Here is a 19,364-nt window from a genome sequence, read left to right as displayed (position 1 = left end):
GATTGCAGCAGTAAAAATGAATGTCCTGCCTAAATTTTTATTTTTGTTTCAAATGATACCGATTCTTAAGAAAGATTCTAATCTGGAGGAATGGCAGCGAGGTATCAATAAATTTGTGTGGGCAGGGAAAAAAACACGAGTTAAACTTAAGATTATGCAGGATACTCGTGAGAGAGGTGGCCTTAAATTGCCTAATTTTAAATTATATTATGAAGCTGCTGCATTAGTAGGAATAAGTGACTGGATTAATTTGACGCAAGGGAGGTTATTAAATCTTGAGGGCCATGATTTGTTGTTTGGCTGGCATGCATATTTGTTGTATGATAAGAAGGTAGACAACGTGTTTAGGGTGCATATTTTAAGGCAGGCATTGCTGAGAGTTTGGAAGAAGTATAGACATAAGTTAAGTTGCAAGATACCATTGTGGGCAATTCCAAAACACGCAATAGAAAATATACATGCTGGCTTTAAACATGATGTGACTACGTACAAGGAGATCCTCAGCTTGGAAAGAAATGTTTGGTGTTTGAAATCATATAGCCTCTTGCGAGAAGAGAAGGTTGTTCAAAATTGGTTTCAATATACTCAGTTACGGGCCAGGTGGAAAGAAGACCAGAAAAATGGATTTACAATGACTGATGAAAATTTGATAAAGCAAATTAGAAACCAGGGACCAGCACATATCAAACGGATATATCTTGCATTGATAGAGATTGACTCAGAAACAGAGCTTGTTAAGGACTGTATGATAAAATGGGCCCAAAACATCCAGGAAGTTATCACAATGGACACGTGGGAAAAGATTTGGGTGAGGAACGTGAAATTTACTCAAGCTCAAAATCTAAGAGAGAACTTTTACAAAATGTTTTATAGATGGCATTTAGATCCTAAAAAGCTTGCAAGTATGTATCCGAATTATCAGCCTAAATGTTGGAGGTGTGGTGATGAAGATGCAACATATTTTCACATATGGTGGACATGTAAGAAGGTTAAGGCTTTTTGGATAAAAGTCTGGTGGAATATGCAGAAGATTTTTAAACAGAGGATAAAGTTTTGTCCGCAACTTTTTTTGTTGGGAATAATTGCAGACGCTACAGTTGTGGACACCAAGTTGATGTTGAACTTAATCACGGCGGCAAGACTTTTGATAGGCCAATATTGGAAGAAAGAGGAATTGCCGACTATAGAAGAGTGGACTTTAAAGGTTTCAGACCTGGCAGAGATAACGAAGATTTCGGCCTATTTGAAAGATCATTCGCAAGAACGCTATATTATGGAATGGACAAAATGGATTGAGTTTATCCAGAACAAGTATAGGGTTAAGAAGTTTTATGTAGCATTTGAATAAGTCTTCTTTCGTTGTTTTTTTTCTTTTCTTATCTTAGTTTCTTTTTATACATATTTAATATTATTAAGGTTTGTTTTATCCTCTATAAGCTAGAGAGTGATGGATTTTAGAGTTTATAGTTGTTAGTATATGATTGTTTATGATTGCTTTTTATATATATACCTTGTATTTAGCTCTGGGAAGTCGGGGGGGAGGGGGGGAGGGGGGGAGGTAGGGGGGGAGGAGGGAGGGGGAAGGGGGGATTTTTAAAGGAAAATTGTATTTTAAAACTTTTCAATAAAAAAAAAGAAACTTAAGAGAGAACTTTTATAAAATGTTTTATAGATGGCATTTAGATCCTAAAAAGCTTGCAAGCATGTATCCGAATTATCAACCTAAATGTTGGAGATGTGGTGGTGAAGATGCAACCTATTTTCATATATGGTGGACCTGCAAAAAGGTTAAGGCTTTTTGGATAAAAATTTGGTGGAATATGCAAAAGATCTTTAAGCAAAGGATAAAGTTTTGTCCGCAATTGTTTTTGCTGGGCATAATTACAGATGCTACTGTTGTGGACATTAAGTTGATGTTGAATTTAATTACAGCAGCAAGACTCTTAATAGGTCAATATTGGAAAAAGGAGGAACTGCCGACTATAGAAGAATGGACTCTAAAGGTTTCTGACCTGGCGGAAATGGCAAAGATCTCGGCTTACTTGAAAGATCATTCGCAAGAACGTTATATTATGGAGTGGAAAAAGTGGATTGATTATATTCAGAACAAATATGGGACTAAAAAGTTTCACTTAGCATTTGAATAAGTTTTCTTTTCCTTTTTTTTCTTTTTCTTTTTATATGTAACATTAGTATTGCTTGTAGTCATTTTATATGAGCTAGAGGGCGATAGAATTAATAGTTTATTGTTTTTAGCATATGGATGTTTATGATTGTTCTTTGTTTTTATACCTTGTACTTAGCTCTGGGAAGTCGGGGGGGAGGGGGAATGGGGGGGAGGGATAGGGAGGGTTAGGTAGGGGTGGGGGGAGGGGGGGATTGTTAAAAATGTACTGTAAAACTTTTCAATAAAAAAAAGAAAGTTAGATCACCGATATTTAGGACCATTCCCAGTCGAGGCTGTCATCAATCCGGTCGCCTATCGCTTAACTCTGCCATGTTCCCTGCGTGTGCACCCAGTCTTTCATCGGTCTCTGTTGGTCCCCGAGCAACCGGCCTGTCCACTCCGCCGAGCGGAACCTCCCCCATCAGGACCTCATGATGGAGGCAGCACCCCTGAGTACGAGGTCGCCAGCATCAGGGATTCCCGTTGGCTGAAAGGTCGTTTCCAGTACCTGATTGAATGGAAAGGTTACGGACCAGAGGACTTCACCTGGGAAGATGCGACCGCCGTTCATGCCCCTGCGTTAGTGACCACTTTTCATGAACAATTTCCATCCCGACCGCATCCGGATCGGCAGACCCGGGGGAAGGGCCCTGCGGTGCGGGATAGTGTTGTGATTCAGGGTCAGCCTGTGGGTTCGTCAGTTGGGTCGGACGACTCAGAGGAGGAGGGGGGTGTTGAAGAGCTTGCTGAGGGGGTTGAAGATCTTGCTGATGATAGCCCTCAGCCAGGCCCCTCCCACTTGGTCACCACGGAGACCCAGCTGTGTGAGCCTGACAGTGTGGATGAAGATGACCCACAGCTGGCCCTGTTCAAGGATGCCCGACGCAGGAGGCAGTCAATTAGGAGTAAACAGAGGAAGGCAATGGGGCTTCTCGGAAGGAGGCAGAGAGAAGCCACGCCCTGAACTCTATATAAGGGGAATGTCTGGGAGGGCTGGTTTGCTGAAGGCAACCGCTCGGATGGTTCATGTTTCTTTAAGCTTCTGTTTCTTGGTTCGTGTCTTGTTTGTTTTTGTTGCAATAAATTTGGCAGGCGTAATTCCAGCCTCTTGCCGTTTGTGGAGGGGTTGTCCCTGCCTTTTCTGCAGGGCCGGTAGCAGGCTGGTACAGAACATGTATGGCGGGAAAGGAATATGAAAGACAGAGATTTTACTTTTTTTCCAGATAGACATAAATCTTTCTCTAGGATTGACTTTATTTTAATTACTACTGATCTTTTCTCTAGGATTAAGAACGTTAAGATTTTTCCTAGGACATTGTCGGATCATAGTCCTGTTTGGTTGGAGTTTTTTTTGCTGAAGATGGTAATAGAAGATCCTGGAGATTGAATGAATATTTATTTACAAATGAGGTGTTCTTGCAGAAATGTAGAGAACATGTGAAAGAATTTTTTGTTATAAATATGCATAAAGGTACATTGATGGGAATGGTTTGGGATGCTAGTAAAGCTTATATGAGAGGGGTCTTGATTTATATGAATAATGCTTATAGGCAAAACCAAATGCAAAAACGTAAAGATCTTGAGGAAGACATTAAATCTAAGGAGAAAGATTTTATTTTGAATCCATTGGATAATAATTTAAGGACCTCGATACATTTATTGAAAGAACAATTTAGTATGCTAATGGCTGACCAAGTAGCAAATAATTTGCGTTATGCTAGGCATAATACTTTTTGTAATGCTAATAAGCCTGGTAGGTGGTTGGCTTACCAATTAAGGAAGAAACAGAAATTACGTACTATAGATAAAATAGAATATAAAGGAAAAGAAGTCTATCAACAAAAGTTGATTAAGAGGAGTTTTTTAGATTTTTATTCAAAATTATATTCTAGAGAAAACATACAAGCTTTAGATATAGATAAATATTTACAGGAAGCACATTTTCCTACACTCTCAAAAGAACAACTTGAGATGAATCGCTTAATAACATCAGAGGAAATCTCTTTAGCTATTAAACAGTTGAAAGTGGGCAAGGCCCTGGGAACAGATGGATTAACAGCAATTTATTATAAAATGTTGTTGCCTGAAATGATTGAACCTTTAAAGATCTTGTTTAATGAAATTCAGACTGGAGGAGCAGTTCCTCCATCTTGGAGGACAGCTTTTGTATCATTGATTCCAAAGGAGGATCAAGACCTTACTCAACCTAAAAATTATAGACCTATATCGCTTTTGAATACAGATTATAAGATCTTTGCTAAAGTATTGGCTAACAGATTAATGCAAGTTTTAAAGCAAATGATTTATAGTGATCAATCGGGATTTATATCTGGGAGGTATATGAAATATAATGTAAGACAAATTGTAAATTTGCTTGAATATTTGGATAAGAACAACCAAGTCCCTGCAGCATTGATATTTTTGGATGCAGAAAAAGCTTTTGATCAATTGAATTGGCAATTTTTATTGAGAGTTGTTGAGGAAATGAATTTTGGAGAAGGATTCTTACATTCTATTAAAGCTATATATCAACAACAAATGGGGTTTAACAGAGACGTTTAAAATTGTTGTTTGTTTTAACGTTAGAGATTTTATTAATTAAAATTTGAGAGTCCTCTATGATAAAGGGAATTAAAAGAAAACAGAATGATTATAGATTGAGAGCTTTTGCTGATGACTTGGTTGTGACATTATCTCAACCGATACAATCGGTTATAGATTTGATGGAAATTATAACTCACTATGGTAAGGTTTCTGGGTTTAAGGTAAATAGTAATAAGACCAAGATATTGTCTAAGAATATGTCTATGAGAGAAAGAGAAATGTTAATCAAATTAACAGGTTTTGAAATAGTAAAAAGGTTAAGTATTTGGGAGTGTATATTGCAGCTTCAAATGCAAAATTATATAAGAATAACTATGAAACACTATGGTTGAAGATACAAAAGGATTTAAATAATTGGAAAAAATTACAATTATCTCTATTGGGAAGAATCACAGCTGTTAAAATGAATATTCTGCCGAAGTTTCTCTTTTTGTTTCAAATGATACCTACTGTATATTGAAAAAGGATGCCAACCTTGATGAATGGCAGAAGGGTATTAATAAATTTATCTGGGCGGGGAAAAAAACCAAGCGTCAGATTTAAGATTCTGCAAGATGCTAGGGAAAGAGGGGGACTCAAGGCACCTAATTTGAAATTGTATTATGATGCGGTGGTCTTGACATGGGTCAGCGATTGGCTTAATTTAACTAATAAAAGAATACTTCACCTTGAGGGTTGGGACTTGGTATATGGATGGCATGCATATTTGCTTTAGGACAGGGCTGGACAGGGTGGACAGGGCTTTCAAATCTCATATTCTTAGAAGTGCCTTGCTGCGTGTCTGGAAAAAGTATTATTATAAGTTAAATTATAAAATACTAATTTGGGGAATTCCTGGACACGCGATAGAAGGCATATCTATGGCAGTGAGTTTGGATATGTTTTCCTATAAGGAATTACTTAGATTGGAAGGGAATAATTAGCAACTTAAATCATTAGATGAGTTAAAACAAGAAAATATAAGTTACTCTTGGTTTCAATATACCCAATTGAAAGCTAGGTGAAAGCTGGATCAGAAGGTTGGCATCACAACTACAGATGAAAACTTAGTAAAACAAATTAGAGATTTAAATCGTGCGCATATAAAGAGGATATATAATGTTTTAATTGAATTGGATTCGGAAACGGAATTAGTTAAAGATTGTATGATAAAGTGGGCACAAAATATCCAGGAACCAATTCCATTGGATACTTGGGAGGTAATCTGGGTTAGAAATGTTAAATTTACTCAGGCTCAAAATTTAAGAGAAAATTTTTATAAAATGTTTTATAGATGGAATTTGGATCCCAAAAAGTTGTCTAACATGTATCCTAACCTACAGTCTAAATGCTGGAGATGTGGTAGTTTAGATGCCACCTATTTTCATATGTGGTGGATTTGTAGAAATATAAAAGTTTTTTGGATTAAAATTTGGTGGAACATTCAAAAGATTTTTAAGAGAAAGATAAAGTTTTCTCCACAATTGTTTTTATTGGGTATTGTTGTAGATTGTGATACTAAAGAAACCAATCTGATGTTGAATTTGATAACAGCACCACGGTTACTGGTGGGACAATACTGGAAGAAGGATAGTTTGCCTACTATAGTAGAATGGGTACTTAAAGTATCGAATCTTGCAGAAATGTCTAAGATTTCTACTTATTTGAAGGATCATTCACAAGAAAGATATATTTCAGTTTGGAGAAGATTGATAGATTATATTCAAAACAAATATGGGACTAAAAAGTTCCACTTAGCTTATGAGTAGATTTTAGAGGGATATTGTTATTAATTTTAGTATTGATTATATTCTTGTTTAAGTTATTATTATTAGGTTTTTAATAATTTGAATGTATCTATGTTAAAGGGGAGTTAAAGCACATTATGAATTTGGTTAATTTTATAATGGATAATTTTATTTAGAATATGATTATTATATCTATAACCCTGTATTCAGCTCTGGGAAGTGGGGGGGAAGGGGGTGGTTTGGGGTGGGTGGTTTTTGGGGATATGTATTGTAAAAAAATTTGTAAAACTCTTTAATAAAAAAAAAAGATGAATGTTGGGAAATTGATACTCCCAGAACTTTAGTGAAAACCCTTAAAAAAGTCATTAGGACTTTAGTGAAAATAATTCTTCCTGTAACTTATTTTCTTTTGGCTCTGGCACAAATGAATGCAGATGGAACTCTCAAGTGAATCTCAATATGAAAAAAATGTGTTGAAATACAAAATACAATATTCTTACTGTTTTGGATTAATATAGGATGAATTTTAAAAAGTCATCTTGGTATCTTCCAAGAGGGTCAGAGGTTCCTTTTAGATTGTCTAAGATACAGAAGTTATTTCTTTTTGATAGCATAGGTGAGCTTTTTTAAAAATAAGGGTAGGCAGTAGGGAATTGGCTGGATTACTGGTCTGATACAGATGCATTAATGTGATAAAACTGTTTATGGATTTCAGGTTATAACTATGGGAATTATATAAAATTTCCATGCATGCAGAAAAACGGATGCAAGGCAGAATGGCAAAGAAAATAATCAATAATCAAACTATGTTCTATTTTATTTCACAGAAGCACCCAAAGTTATTGTATCACCAAAGAACCAATCATTTACTGAAGGGTCTGAAGTGTCTATCAGTTGCTCTGCAACAGGTTACCCAAAGCCCACTGTGGTGTGGACACATAATGATATCTTTCTTATGGCATCCAACAGGTATGTTCAGGGTCTTTCTCCCTCTACCCACCAGCAATGTTGCCTTTGCTGAGAAGATAAACTAATGAAACTCTCTTGACTGAAAAAAAAATCAGCAATTTATGTCTATTATGAAATTTAATAAGCAGAGGTCTTTACTGTACAGTTTCAAAACTCTGCTGGCCTGCCAGAAAATACCTAGGCATTTCTAAGTGTGTGATTTTTTAAAAGATCATGGAAGATGAAGAAACATGGGAAGGACCCATAAGCAGGAATGGCATGTAAATGGCTCCCACGTTGTTTGGCTAAAGCAGCAGACAATAAGTTACAATGGTTAATAATAATAATAATAATAATAATAATAATAATAATAATAATAATAATAATAATAATAATAATAATAATAATAATAATAATAATAATAATAATAATAATAATAATAATATATTATATATTGCTATATATTATTTATATAATAATAATAATATTTCCAGTGCCCCATTGTCATCGGGGCACTGGGAACTATGTCCAAAAACTTTGCAAAATACATCAAGAAATTGCAGCTTCCTGCAATAACTCCAGCAAAGCTACAAAAAACTGTGCTACTCACTGGTGGGACAATATTGGAAGAAGGATAGTTTGCCCACTGTAGAAGAATGGGTGTTTAAAGTTTCGAATCTTGCAGAAATGTCTAAGATTTCTGCTTATCTGAAGGATCATTCACAGGAAAGATATATTTCAGTTTGGAGGAGATGGATAAATTATATTCAAAACAAATATGGGACTAAAAAGTACCATTTAGCTTATGAGTAGATTTTAGTGGGATATTGTTATTGGTACGTTGTTTGTAGTTATGTTAAAAGAGAGTTAAAGCGCATTATGAATTTGGTTAATTGTATATTATGCATAATTTTTATTTAGAATATGATTATTGTAACTATAATCCTGTATTTAGCTCTGGGAAGTGGGGGGGGGGAAGTGGGTGGGTTTGGGGTGGGAGGGATTTGGGGATATATTGTAAAATTTTGTTTTTGTAAAACTCTTTAATAAAAAAAACCTGTGCTACTCAGAACATCTTACATTTTAAGGAAATAACTGGTTGATACCTAAGATGCTGGCAGCAACCCGTGTCAACCATTAGTGCCAGTCAATTTGAGTGTTCAGTTGACTGAGTTTCATGTTTTATGAATATAAGTTTTATATAATAATAATAATAATAATAATAATAATAATAATAATAATAATAATAATAATAATAATAATAATAATAATAATTGTTAATAAGTTGCAGTGGTGTTACAACAGATCTGGTCAGGAGTGGGGTGAACCAGAATGAACCCCATCAAGTGGCAATGTTAGAAGAGGAGCAAAGCATCAGAGCAGAGTAGAGGTCCTCAGTATTTTTTAAAAACTTTTCTCTCTTCAGTCTTAACCAGAATAGCCAGTGATAAGGGCATAGAGAATTGTGTCTGAAATATTTCAAGGGTCTAGGTTATGTAATTGGACTTATGCATTTATCTTTTTGTTTTGCTGTGATGATTGACAATCTGAATGGTAAAGAGCCTTGGTGGAGCACTGGGCTAATGCCTCCTTAAGTAACACCAGCTGCCTGCAATTAGTGCAGGTTCGAGTCCCACCAGGCTCAAGGTTGACTCAGCCTTCCATCCTTCCGAGGTAGGTAAAATGAGGACCCAGATTGTTGGGGGCAATAAGCTGACTTTGTAATAATGCCGCTTGGGGGGGGGGCAAAGCCCTAATAAGCAGGCATATACATAGAATGAAGGCTATTGCTAAGCACATTGATTTGTGCTTTAAATTGTAAGCCGCCCTGAGTCTTCGGAGAAGGGCGGGATATAAATGGGATTAAAAAAACACACACAAAAACAGTCTTGTGACCTTTTCAAACATCAACAACAGGCCTTTTCTAAAAATTGCTCTGTAAATTATTTCATATAATATGAAATATTGCATATGTTCTTTATTCAGAATGGTGTTTGCAGAAATGAAAACTGTACCATTTCAAACTGTTATGGTGGTTTTATTCTTTCTTTTAAAAATAATAATAAGAGTATCAGATTGACCTACCAATTTCTTATTAACAGATACAGGTTAACTCCCAGAGGTACTTTAATGATAAAAAATGCAGTTCCCAAGGATGAAGGGGTCTATGGTTGCTTGGCTAGCAATGCAGCTGGTACAGTCAAAGAAACAGCTGTTCTCATATACATTGGCAAGTATAAGGAACAAACTAAATAAATATTTGTTGCAAATTTCAGCAGAAATTTTGTGGATGCTGGTGATTGGTGTATGATTATTTGAACATCAAGGCAGGAATATTCACTAAGATCCACAAAATAGCAGCTTAATTATTGAATAATCTGTTTATTATCAGTCTGAAAAACTAATAAATGAAAATATGACATGAAAAAAAATGGATTCAAGATTTGTTTATTTTTAAGGGACCACTTTTAACTATCTACCTAAGCATTTTGAAATTATTCCACAAAGGACTAAGTCTAAGAATAGGTGATAGGATATGTAAAAAAAACCATGTTGTGTTACTCTACTTTCTGGTTAAACTTTTTTAATTCTAAGAAAACTGAGAGTCTGATCTGGAACCACTGTATGCTAGGTGATGATAATACAGAGACATACAATGTATGAATGAGAAAGCTTAGATTAACTTTTTCATTGGCATCAAAAAGGTTTGACTCAGGAGAGCTAGTTCCATCCTTAGTTAATGCCAGCTACTCTCAACCAAACTGGCTTCATAGGAGTGTTATGAAATATCAATTTATTTATAGCCTGCTTCCAGCTTCCTGGAAGTAAAGTAGAATATACATATGGTACCTGCAAACTGTTCATAAAAATGGAGTGCATCTCCATTAATTTCACTGTTCCAATGTATAGGTACATTTTAATAATTATACTCTGAAATAGCAATGCTAAACATTAGAAAATAGGTTGTACAGTTTAAAAAAAATGAAAAAGTGAGTCAGGCATCCACATCTGTAATGCTTCTTTTCTTGCTACTTGCAGAGTTCCCTTGGGTGACTGTAGTGCAAAATGAACTTCTGATTGCCCTTGGAGACACCTCTATAATGGAATGCAAAAGCACTGGGGTCCCACCTCCATTAATTAAATGGTTTAAAGGTACATGAACAAAACCGAAGTAATTTTAAAATGTATCTATTGTCAATGTGATGACTTCATATCTTGTTTTGTTGTTTAAATGCATTTACCTATTCCCCATAAATTAAAATTATAGTACCTATGGACAGCTTGAAACTGACATCATAAATTAGCTTACATGGGAGAGGCCTTCTCAAATTTCTGGGAAAGAGGAAGTGAGCATATATGATGGGAAGAAAAGGTTTAAAAGTTACCACTTCTACAGACTATGCATTGGCTCATGTTCAATATTTTTTCCCTCAGGCAAAGTTTAATATAAACTCCATTGTAATTTTACAGAGATAATATCACTGCATTTTATGAGTGCTTGTTTTCAATAAATTGGCAGACAGTAAAGTCTCCTTAACATTTCTAAAACAATAGAAACATTATGCTGCCTGTAAGGAAGCTATTTAATTTCCTGAGTAGGCGTTTATTATTATTATTATTTAAACAAAAATTTCATAATTCTTTCCCTGGTCTAGGGGATTTAGAGCTGAGGGCAACAGAATTTCTTATTATTGACTTCTCTCGGGGTACTCTGAGAATTCAGGAAACACAAGATCTGGATGCTGGTGATTATATGTGTGTTGCTACAAATGTAGCAGGAACTGCATCTGATAAAATAACTCTGGATGTTGGCTGTAAGTATGATACTAGAACAAAGCATGCAAATTAGATATTTTGTACAAGATGTGATCCATCCATTCTATTAGTGTAACTTATTCAATGAAGGATATTACATGAATAGGGCTCACCTCAAACCCACATCTTAAGAAAGCAGAACTCTTGGAGACAGTTTTTCCAAGCAGGAACTTTTACTAAGAAATAGGAGATAGCAGGCATAATAGACAGGATCTGAGGGATTCCCTTACAGATTGATATATTTAAAGTCTTCCCAAGAAAAACCCCACCCCACAGTTCATTCGGTCAGTTCCAGATCAGCCAATCTCCAGGTGGTTAAGTCCATCGTAGGAAAGGAAAGATAACATCAATCTGGTTCCGTTTGCAGCATCATTTCCACAGCGCCTCACACCTCCTTTGGAGAAATAAATCAGATCTCGGAGGGTGTATCTCTTCCCCCACCCCTTTTTCTAGTTGCCCTGTAAGGGAGGAAAGTTCAGAGAGAATGCATAGCATAGAAAACAATTTGTTACATTGTAATGGATAGCAGACAGGCGGATAAACAAAAGGGTACATTTATGGAGGAAGTGAAAACAATAAAGCCCACATGCCTGTCCCCTCTCCCCCTTGGGAATGGCAGAATCCAGGGGAAGATGAGATTTGGTTTTAGCACAGAGGAGATAGTTAGAGATGAAATATAAATGGATTCTGACAAATAGTATTTGTTGTTGTTGTTGTTGTTGTTGTTATCATATTGATTGGTAGTATTTGACATTAAAGTTATCATATTATTTAATATTATTAGATATTACTAATTATTGTATTAGTATTATTTGATACTATATGAATTTACTTTGTGTAGATGGAAAGTGATTCCCCACTGCTGGGAGGGAGTGATTCCTGGTTTTCTTGCATCCTTCTGTGCTGCTTTGGAGGATTTGCTAACTTTCAGGATCATGTTTCAGAAAGAAAGTGCATGTACAAAATAAAGCACATAATATTCAGAAACCATGCGGCAAGTATGTCTGTATGGTACCGCACTTTCTCCAAATACAGTTTATAGTGGAGCAGTACACAATGTTTATATGCATGTTTGAAAGTGCATTGAATTCTTAAATGTTCTTCAAAATAATTCTGGAACCATGAAATTGAGATAATAGTATCTTCAACAAAGACAGGATGAGGCCAGAGTTCTTGGCAATGGGAAACTACTCATCTCACAACTCTAGCAGTAATGCTGAAGATCTATTCTCAAAGCATTTTAGCCAGCCCCCAAATTAAGCTAGAAGTAATCAGCTACAGACCTGCAGTCATATCATGAGAACTTGGCAGTATTGTGCCAATAAACCTAGACAAAGTCAAATAATTTATGTGAATGGTCTCTGAGTCAGTATTGAAGGTTTGGGGTCCCTTATCTGATCTTAATTAAAAAATACATTAAAACTGTATTGACAATTCTATGATTTTTGTCTTTCTCTGTATTCCTTTTATAGCTCCTCCAGTTTTCACACAAGAACCTAGTGATGTATCTATGGATATTGGCTCAAACATAACATTGGCTTGCTATGTGCAGGGTTATCCAGAACCGAAGGTGAAGTGGCAGCGGTTGGATGGCAGTCCACTTTTCTCAAGACATTTTGCAGTTAGCTCTGTCAGTCAACTCAGAACAGGAGCCCTTTCTATTCACAGTATGTAGACACCATCTTATGCATTAAGAAAACCAGAATGCTTTCCTCTAGACTCAGGCATACCAACATGCTTTCCTCTGGACTCAGGGATGGAAGAGGAAACACATTACCACAGATGTTTGAATGAGCCCACAACTAGTCTTATGTGACTATTTGTGGCCTCATTCAAACATCTGTGGTAACATGCTTTTCTGTTCCATCCATGAATCTAGAAAAAATGTGTTGGTATGAAAAGCACTCCCCTCAAAGCCTACCTCTGATAGTTACTGTTGCTGCCTACGCATACTACAATATGGTGTAGATTCAGGACAGTAATTGGTAGAATCCATACTAGCCTTCTCTCTCCCATCTTGTACCACTTACTGAATATAAAATAAATCACCAATGGCTCCCCTGGGGTAGGGTAGAGTCTCATGATTCCCTCCCTCCAATTGAAAGTAGCCTTTCTATGAATATTGCTTGAGCCTCTTCCTTATTATTCTTGCTGTTGATCATATGGTTCTATCAAATATACAGGATTTACTTCAGAATAGATATGTCCATTCTGTGGTGCTTCTCTATTGAGAGGGTATCTAAACCTCAAGAAATACAGCTAGTGGAAGAGTAGAATGATCCAGTTTATATCCAGAATATTTTATAATACCACTATAGAATTGTCTGCTAAATCCTTGAGGTCAGGAAATCACACAGCAAGCCTCATTCAATGTGCAATATACTACCAAAGTGAGCTTTCTTGAATGCACCTCAATTGCTCTGAAGTCTGGGCCAGGATGGCCTGTCTACATCTGTCTATGTACTCTTTCTACTCAAAAAGGGGAAAGAGTTGCTGAATTAAGATCTGCTTTTTTATTTTTACTTATTAATGGGCATGTTGATCTCCTATGATTGATGTTACATAAGGCAGATATTCTCATGTTGGAACCACCCCAATCTATGAAAAAGAACAAGAGACTGTGTGGTTCCAACTGTAGCAGTCACAGCAAAAATGGCCATGGAGATGTAGAATCCTCCAGCTATGGGAATATCTGCACTGAACCATCGGAACTCAGCAAATCACTGATTTCCAAAGACTTCTCCTCAGTGTCTTTATAGAAGGTCTGTGCTGGACATCATCTGCTGAACCAGCAGAGAAAATGCTACTTTCAGAATGGAAAACCTTAGACTAATTGCAGCCTGACTCAGCATCCGCCTGATAATCAGTTGGAAACACTGATGTGAGGCTTGTCCTCAGTAAATGGTTAGAGGGGCATCTTCATATCCCAACAACCAGGACAGGTGATAGAACTCTGTAATCGTTTTCAGGCTATTACAATGATGTGAACTACATTTAGATTTAGCTTAACATAGCTGGAAAAATAATATTCAAAGGGAAAGTATATTTGCAGATCTCTTTGTTTAAGGATAATGTTTTTAATACAAAAAACCTTATTCCTTGTTTTTGTCTTTTTAAAACTTCTATACAATTTTAGATTTATGGCTGAATGATGAAGGAGCATATGTCTGTGAAGCTGAAAACCAGTTTGGAAAGATTATCTCAAGCCCAGCTACAGTTACTGTGACAGGACTTGGTAATGAATAATAATATGAGATTTCAATATAGAAATAAAGTGTTCTTCACTTATAGTGTGTGCAACAACACCATGCTCTAAAGTTATGTTTAGAATCACATTTGTGTTAAATGTAAACCGAATTTTATTTTTTTGGTAAACCATTTATTGAGAAATTAGAGCAAGAATTGAATGAATGCATGAATGACTGAATGAATAAATAAATAATTCCATAGTTAGATTTCTTTTTGAGGAGCATTGAAATACTTCTATCTTTAATTTTAAGTATAACCTATATGAGCTTGAAACCAGTTTCATGAATACAAAACAATTGCGTTTCCTTCCTTCCTTCCTTCCTTCCTTCCTTCCTTCCTTCCTTCCTTCCTTCCTTCCTTCCTTCCTTCCTTCCTTCCTTCCTTCCTTCCTGAAAAGAAGGTAGTGTGGATATAGTGGAATTGAAAGCAGATATAGTGGAATTGAAAGCAAAGAATTGGAGATCATAAAATATCAAGTTATGAAATTCAAAATTATGGCATAAATCGGTCAAGGTGGTCTCAATGGTTATCAGCACACTAGGTGCCATACTAAAAAAAATTTGGACTATGTTAAGAAAATCTGCACATGGGCAACATTTCCATCTTTCTACTCAGCCTGGATCTGCACATGTACTACACCAATACAATATCTTAGGTTCTTGGGAAGAATTTGATGTGTATGAAGGCCACCATCAGCTGCAGAACTGGCAGCTGTAATTTCACATTGTGTATATATAATAATAATAAACCAGGTCCTTGGGAAGGATTCAATAGGTGAATAAATGCCAAATCAATCAAAGCATCTGGCTGACTGTGTGACCAACCATAAAAAACAACAATAAAAATGGAAGTGGCATGCTGTAATAGATAACAGATTATTTTGAGATTCATGGTGTCCATACAGTATGAATATAATCAGTGGTTCAGTAGATTTATTTATAATTAAGTTAAAGTAATCCATTTTCGAGAATTTTTTTTGCTGTCTAGGATTTTTCTTAAGTCCCTTCAGAAGATGGATTTTTTGTGCAGTTTTATAGGAATATAAATAATCCTTGTATTATGATAATTTTTCATTTCCTGTCCCTCTTTGATATAGTTACACCTCTAATTGCAAGGAGTCCTGCAACAGCTAATGTCATTGAAGGACAGCAACTGACTCTGTCATGTATACTGCTGGCAGGAAACCCAATCCCAGAGCGGAAATGGATTAAAAGTAGCATGGTGGTAAGATAATATTTGAATATCTTTTACAGTTTTCTCCTTAAACTTACGTCCTTAAGTTTAAATACTGGTGAAACATGAACTCTCATGAATAAGAGTATTTCATTTTATATGCAGAACTTTCAAAAAAAGCAGATGGGCATAACTTATAGTATTGCATGGAGGCTGTTTTCTGACTCTGAAATTTCCTGCTAAATGACTTGGGAAAGTCAGTTTAGGGTAAGCTTTGAATACTTGTCAAAGTGTATTTAGCAGGGATAGACTTTGTGAGAAGCAGGAAAGCAATAAGTCTTAGGGGACTACCCAGAATTCTTGCAAATTTTGAAAAATCGTATCTAATAAATGATGCCACAATCATGATATGCCTATGCTTCCTGTGGTTCAATTCAATTTCAGTTTATTATTATTACGGCCAAAGGCCAACACATAAATTAAACATTCAAATAAAACAAAACTAAACATAACCAACAAAAGAAGACATAGAAATACATTACAATTAATGATGTAATCAATGGGTGACCAAGGTCTGCCTAGTTTTACAGACAGTATAAAAAACTAGCTACCTTCAGAAAAATTGAATCATGCTGACCTGACAATAAAAATACATTGAGTATAGTCTAATGCTGGATAAAAACACGTAATAAAATTAATTATAAAGGATTATTAAAAAGATCTAAAATGTTTATTTATGTTGCTGGTGAATCTCCAATGTTGCTGCCCAGAATCTAGCCACCTGCACCATGATCACTGCCTGCTCGTCCTTAAGCAGCTACTGGAGATAAATACTTTCCGAACAACCAGGATACCTATCAATTATGGAGAGGATATGGTTTCTCCGAATAGCTCTATAGAAGAAACATCGAAGGAGTATGTGTCCAATGGTCTCCACCTCTCCTGAACCACAGGAGCAGGATCTTTCAGCCAATGGTGTCTTTTTATACTTGCCATACAGCATGGCTGATAGAAACACATGGCACTGTGCAAGCGAGAATGCTTTCCCGTGGTTTACTGATTCCAACTACTAAGATACACCTACTACTGGCAGATATAACCACATATCTAATAGCTTTCTGTGGTTGTAATATGATATCTGCATTTTTGTGTTGTGCTAATTTGCTATTTGACACCCATAGTTAAGACTATAAATTAACTTCACCTGGAGATTATTACATTTGAATTGTGCAAATTTCTATTTCTGGAGAAGGATAACTTCACCAGTTGGAGGTAAATATAAGCAGAAAAATATTATGTTTCATTAATCTTCCTTTCAGCTGAAGTTTTAATGGGGGATTTCTAATCAATTTTAAGTTTGATGTAGAGGTAGTTTGATTTAATCTGTACACAATAACCATGTTTTCCTTTCAGGAGAACCATTTGTGTAAATTGTTTTATATATATAAAAAGTATAACTTAATTTTATCTCCCACAGAATGGTTTGTTATAGGCTTGTGAAGATAAGCAGAAGTTTTATTAGGGTGCATGAGCATTGCAATTTGTAACTATGCTTGTAATTTACAGGATAAAAGAATGGAAAGTTGTGGAGAAAATAAACTGCACATTCCAGTGGCCCTGACAGAGACAGGAAACCTCTTCTTAAATATGTACTGAAAATTAATTCATTGAAACTATGCTACAACCAGAAACAAGAAAATCAGAACCATACACTCCAGGAAAGTCTACAGACTTCAAAGGGAGATAATTCCATATGCAGCCCTTAGACTGAATCACTGTTTTAATACCCTTTGGTATTCTATTATGGAAGCCATGAAAGGAGTCAAACTTTTGCTATATTCCAGTTGAAAAAGTCAAGCTTTGCATATGATTTGAAGCCATTTATTGCTTCCTTCACTTTCCCAAGCTCTCATGTTTTTCATTTAGAGGAGAAAGGGGAACACAGAAGTAAAAAGCACTTCCTGAACTCTGGGTGATCCTGTACCTAAAAGATGCAAAATGGATCTAGGGGTCCAGGTGTAAGAAAGAGAGTCATATGGTCTTGTTTATCTTCAAAAATTGGAAAAAACAAGCAAAATAAAACTTCTGCAAGATTTTTCTCATTTAAGTCAGCTAGCTGGAAAACATTGGTTATATTTTTAAAAAACCCTGAATATGCCAGGTGTAAATGACCAGACTAAATGGAAAATGGAGATAAGTCTTATCTGCCTTCCCCACTCCAACTCTAGGTGGTCCAGTCTCCTTATATCAGCCTCCGAAGTGATGGGAGTCTTCACCTTGAAAGGGTTCGATTACAGGATGCTGGAGACTACAGTTGCATGGCCAGCAATGTTGCTGGGACAGACAACAAAACAACCACTGTCAATGTCTTTGGTGAGTGAAACATTTAGTGTTTTCATTACTTTTCAGTATTAAGATTTCACTAGTACTCCATTCATCCCATGATGATTGGTAGATAGTCACTGAAATTGCACACTAAGTTTAAAAACTCTGCAAATGATCAGTTCAGATGACTGAGCAACGGCCTGTTCCTATAATCTGCCAGTTCCCAGTAGTCTGCTAGTTGATGAGGAACAAGATCTGACATTACCAGCAGCCTGAATTTAATCCTTGAGAGATTGTTTTCAAGTGAATACAGAAATGAATAGAACTGCTGTCATGCAGTGCATTGTAGTTCATGTTTTTACTCAATCCAGCCTTTTCTTGATGCTTCCTACGGGGTTCATAGGATAAGAAAAGGGATACAGTCAGTTGAAAGGGAAAGCAAAATCTCCACTGCTCAAAATTCTGCAATTTTGCCTCCTTTAGTTGGTTCCCTGTTTGCTATCTTTCTACTTTATTCTTTTGCCCTCAAATAGGAAAGAAATACATTAAATAATCATGCATGAGAACTATAGTCTATGGTCATATCTTTTTCTCATATTCATCCTCATAATAAGCAGTGTTCTGCTGGTCTGACTATAAAAATGATTTGATTTGATAAGTCAGTGATAGCTTGTGGAGTAAAGGAATAAAATCTTCAATATGTTCTGTGTTTTCAATTGCAAATATATCCAACACATATATTATGTAAATTTCTCATTTCATAGGGTAAGTATAGCTAAGGAGATTTGTTGGAATGCTGAAGGTAATAAACTGGTTCCAGCTGCTCATGAAAGGCAGATGAGATGTGTATGTATGTTAAAGGTCTTGTGCATGCAGAATGTGCTAAACGGCTATGTGAAAGAAAAGTTCTTTGTATACAGAACACAATTTTGATTTTTCCCACTGAAAGTTCCATTGCATGAATTGCTTCAAAGTGGAAGAAGACATCTGTGTCTCACCCAGATGTTCTGATTGTACAATCTTCTGGATAAACAGAACATGTGAATAAAATGCTATCCAAAAATAGGTCTTCTCTGAATGAATGTTTTGAAGTAATAAATGTTTCTTTATTTTTTAATAAAACAGGCAGATGAAAGAATTATCCAAATGCAGTTTAAAAGCTTTGATCAAGGATTAAAAAGAAGAAGCTAGTGAATCGGGTGGTGTGGTTTAAAGAAACAACTAGTATCATATTTTTTAAAAAACTGCTATGCTGATCACAGTAAGCACAGAGGATTTGTAATGTCCCACCTTTTTTCAGTAGCGTCATTCATCATAATTAAAAAAACCTCTGTAAAATTAAGAGATGAATGCTT

General features: G+C 35.8%; 1 protein-coding gene across 1 annotated transcript in view; it reads left to right on the top strand.

Annotated features, from left to right (window-relative positions):
- Positions 1-19,364, top strand: part of HMCN1 (hemicentin 1) — a gene marked incomplete at its 3' end in the record, with an annotated part of 484,864 nt that overhangs the window by 232,999 nt on the left and 232,501 nt on the right. The window contains 8 exon segments of the mRNA XM_081325521.1: positions 7,326-7,467; positions 9,549-9,676; positions 10,486-10,599; positions 11,103-11,261; positions 12,735-12,929; positions 14,399-14,497; positions 15,608-15,735; positions 17,913-18,057. Of these exon segments, the coding sequence (XP_081181647.1) occupies positions 7,326-7,467; positions 9,549-9,676; positions 10,486-10,599; positions 11,103-11,261; positions 12,735-12,929; positions 14,399-14,497; positions 15,608-15,735; positions 17,913-18,057 (1,110 nt within the window).

The sequence above is a fragment of the Vipera berus genome (genome assembly GCF_964194415.1).
Source record: "Vipera berus genome assembly, chromosome: 3".
NCBI classification, from domain to species: domain Eukaryota; kingdom Metazoa; phylum Chordata; class Lepidosauria; order Squamata; family Viperidae; genus Vipera; species Vipera berus.
Note: the sequence above shows the minus strand (reverse complement) of the source record. Positions and strands in the feature narration are given on the sequence as shown.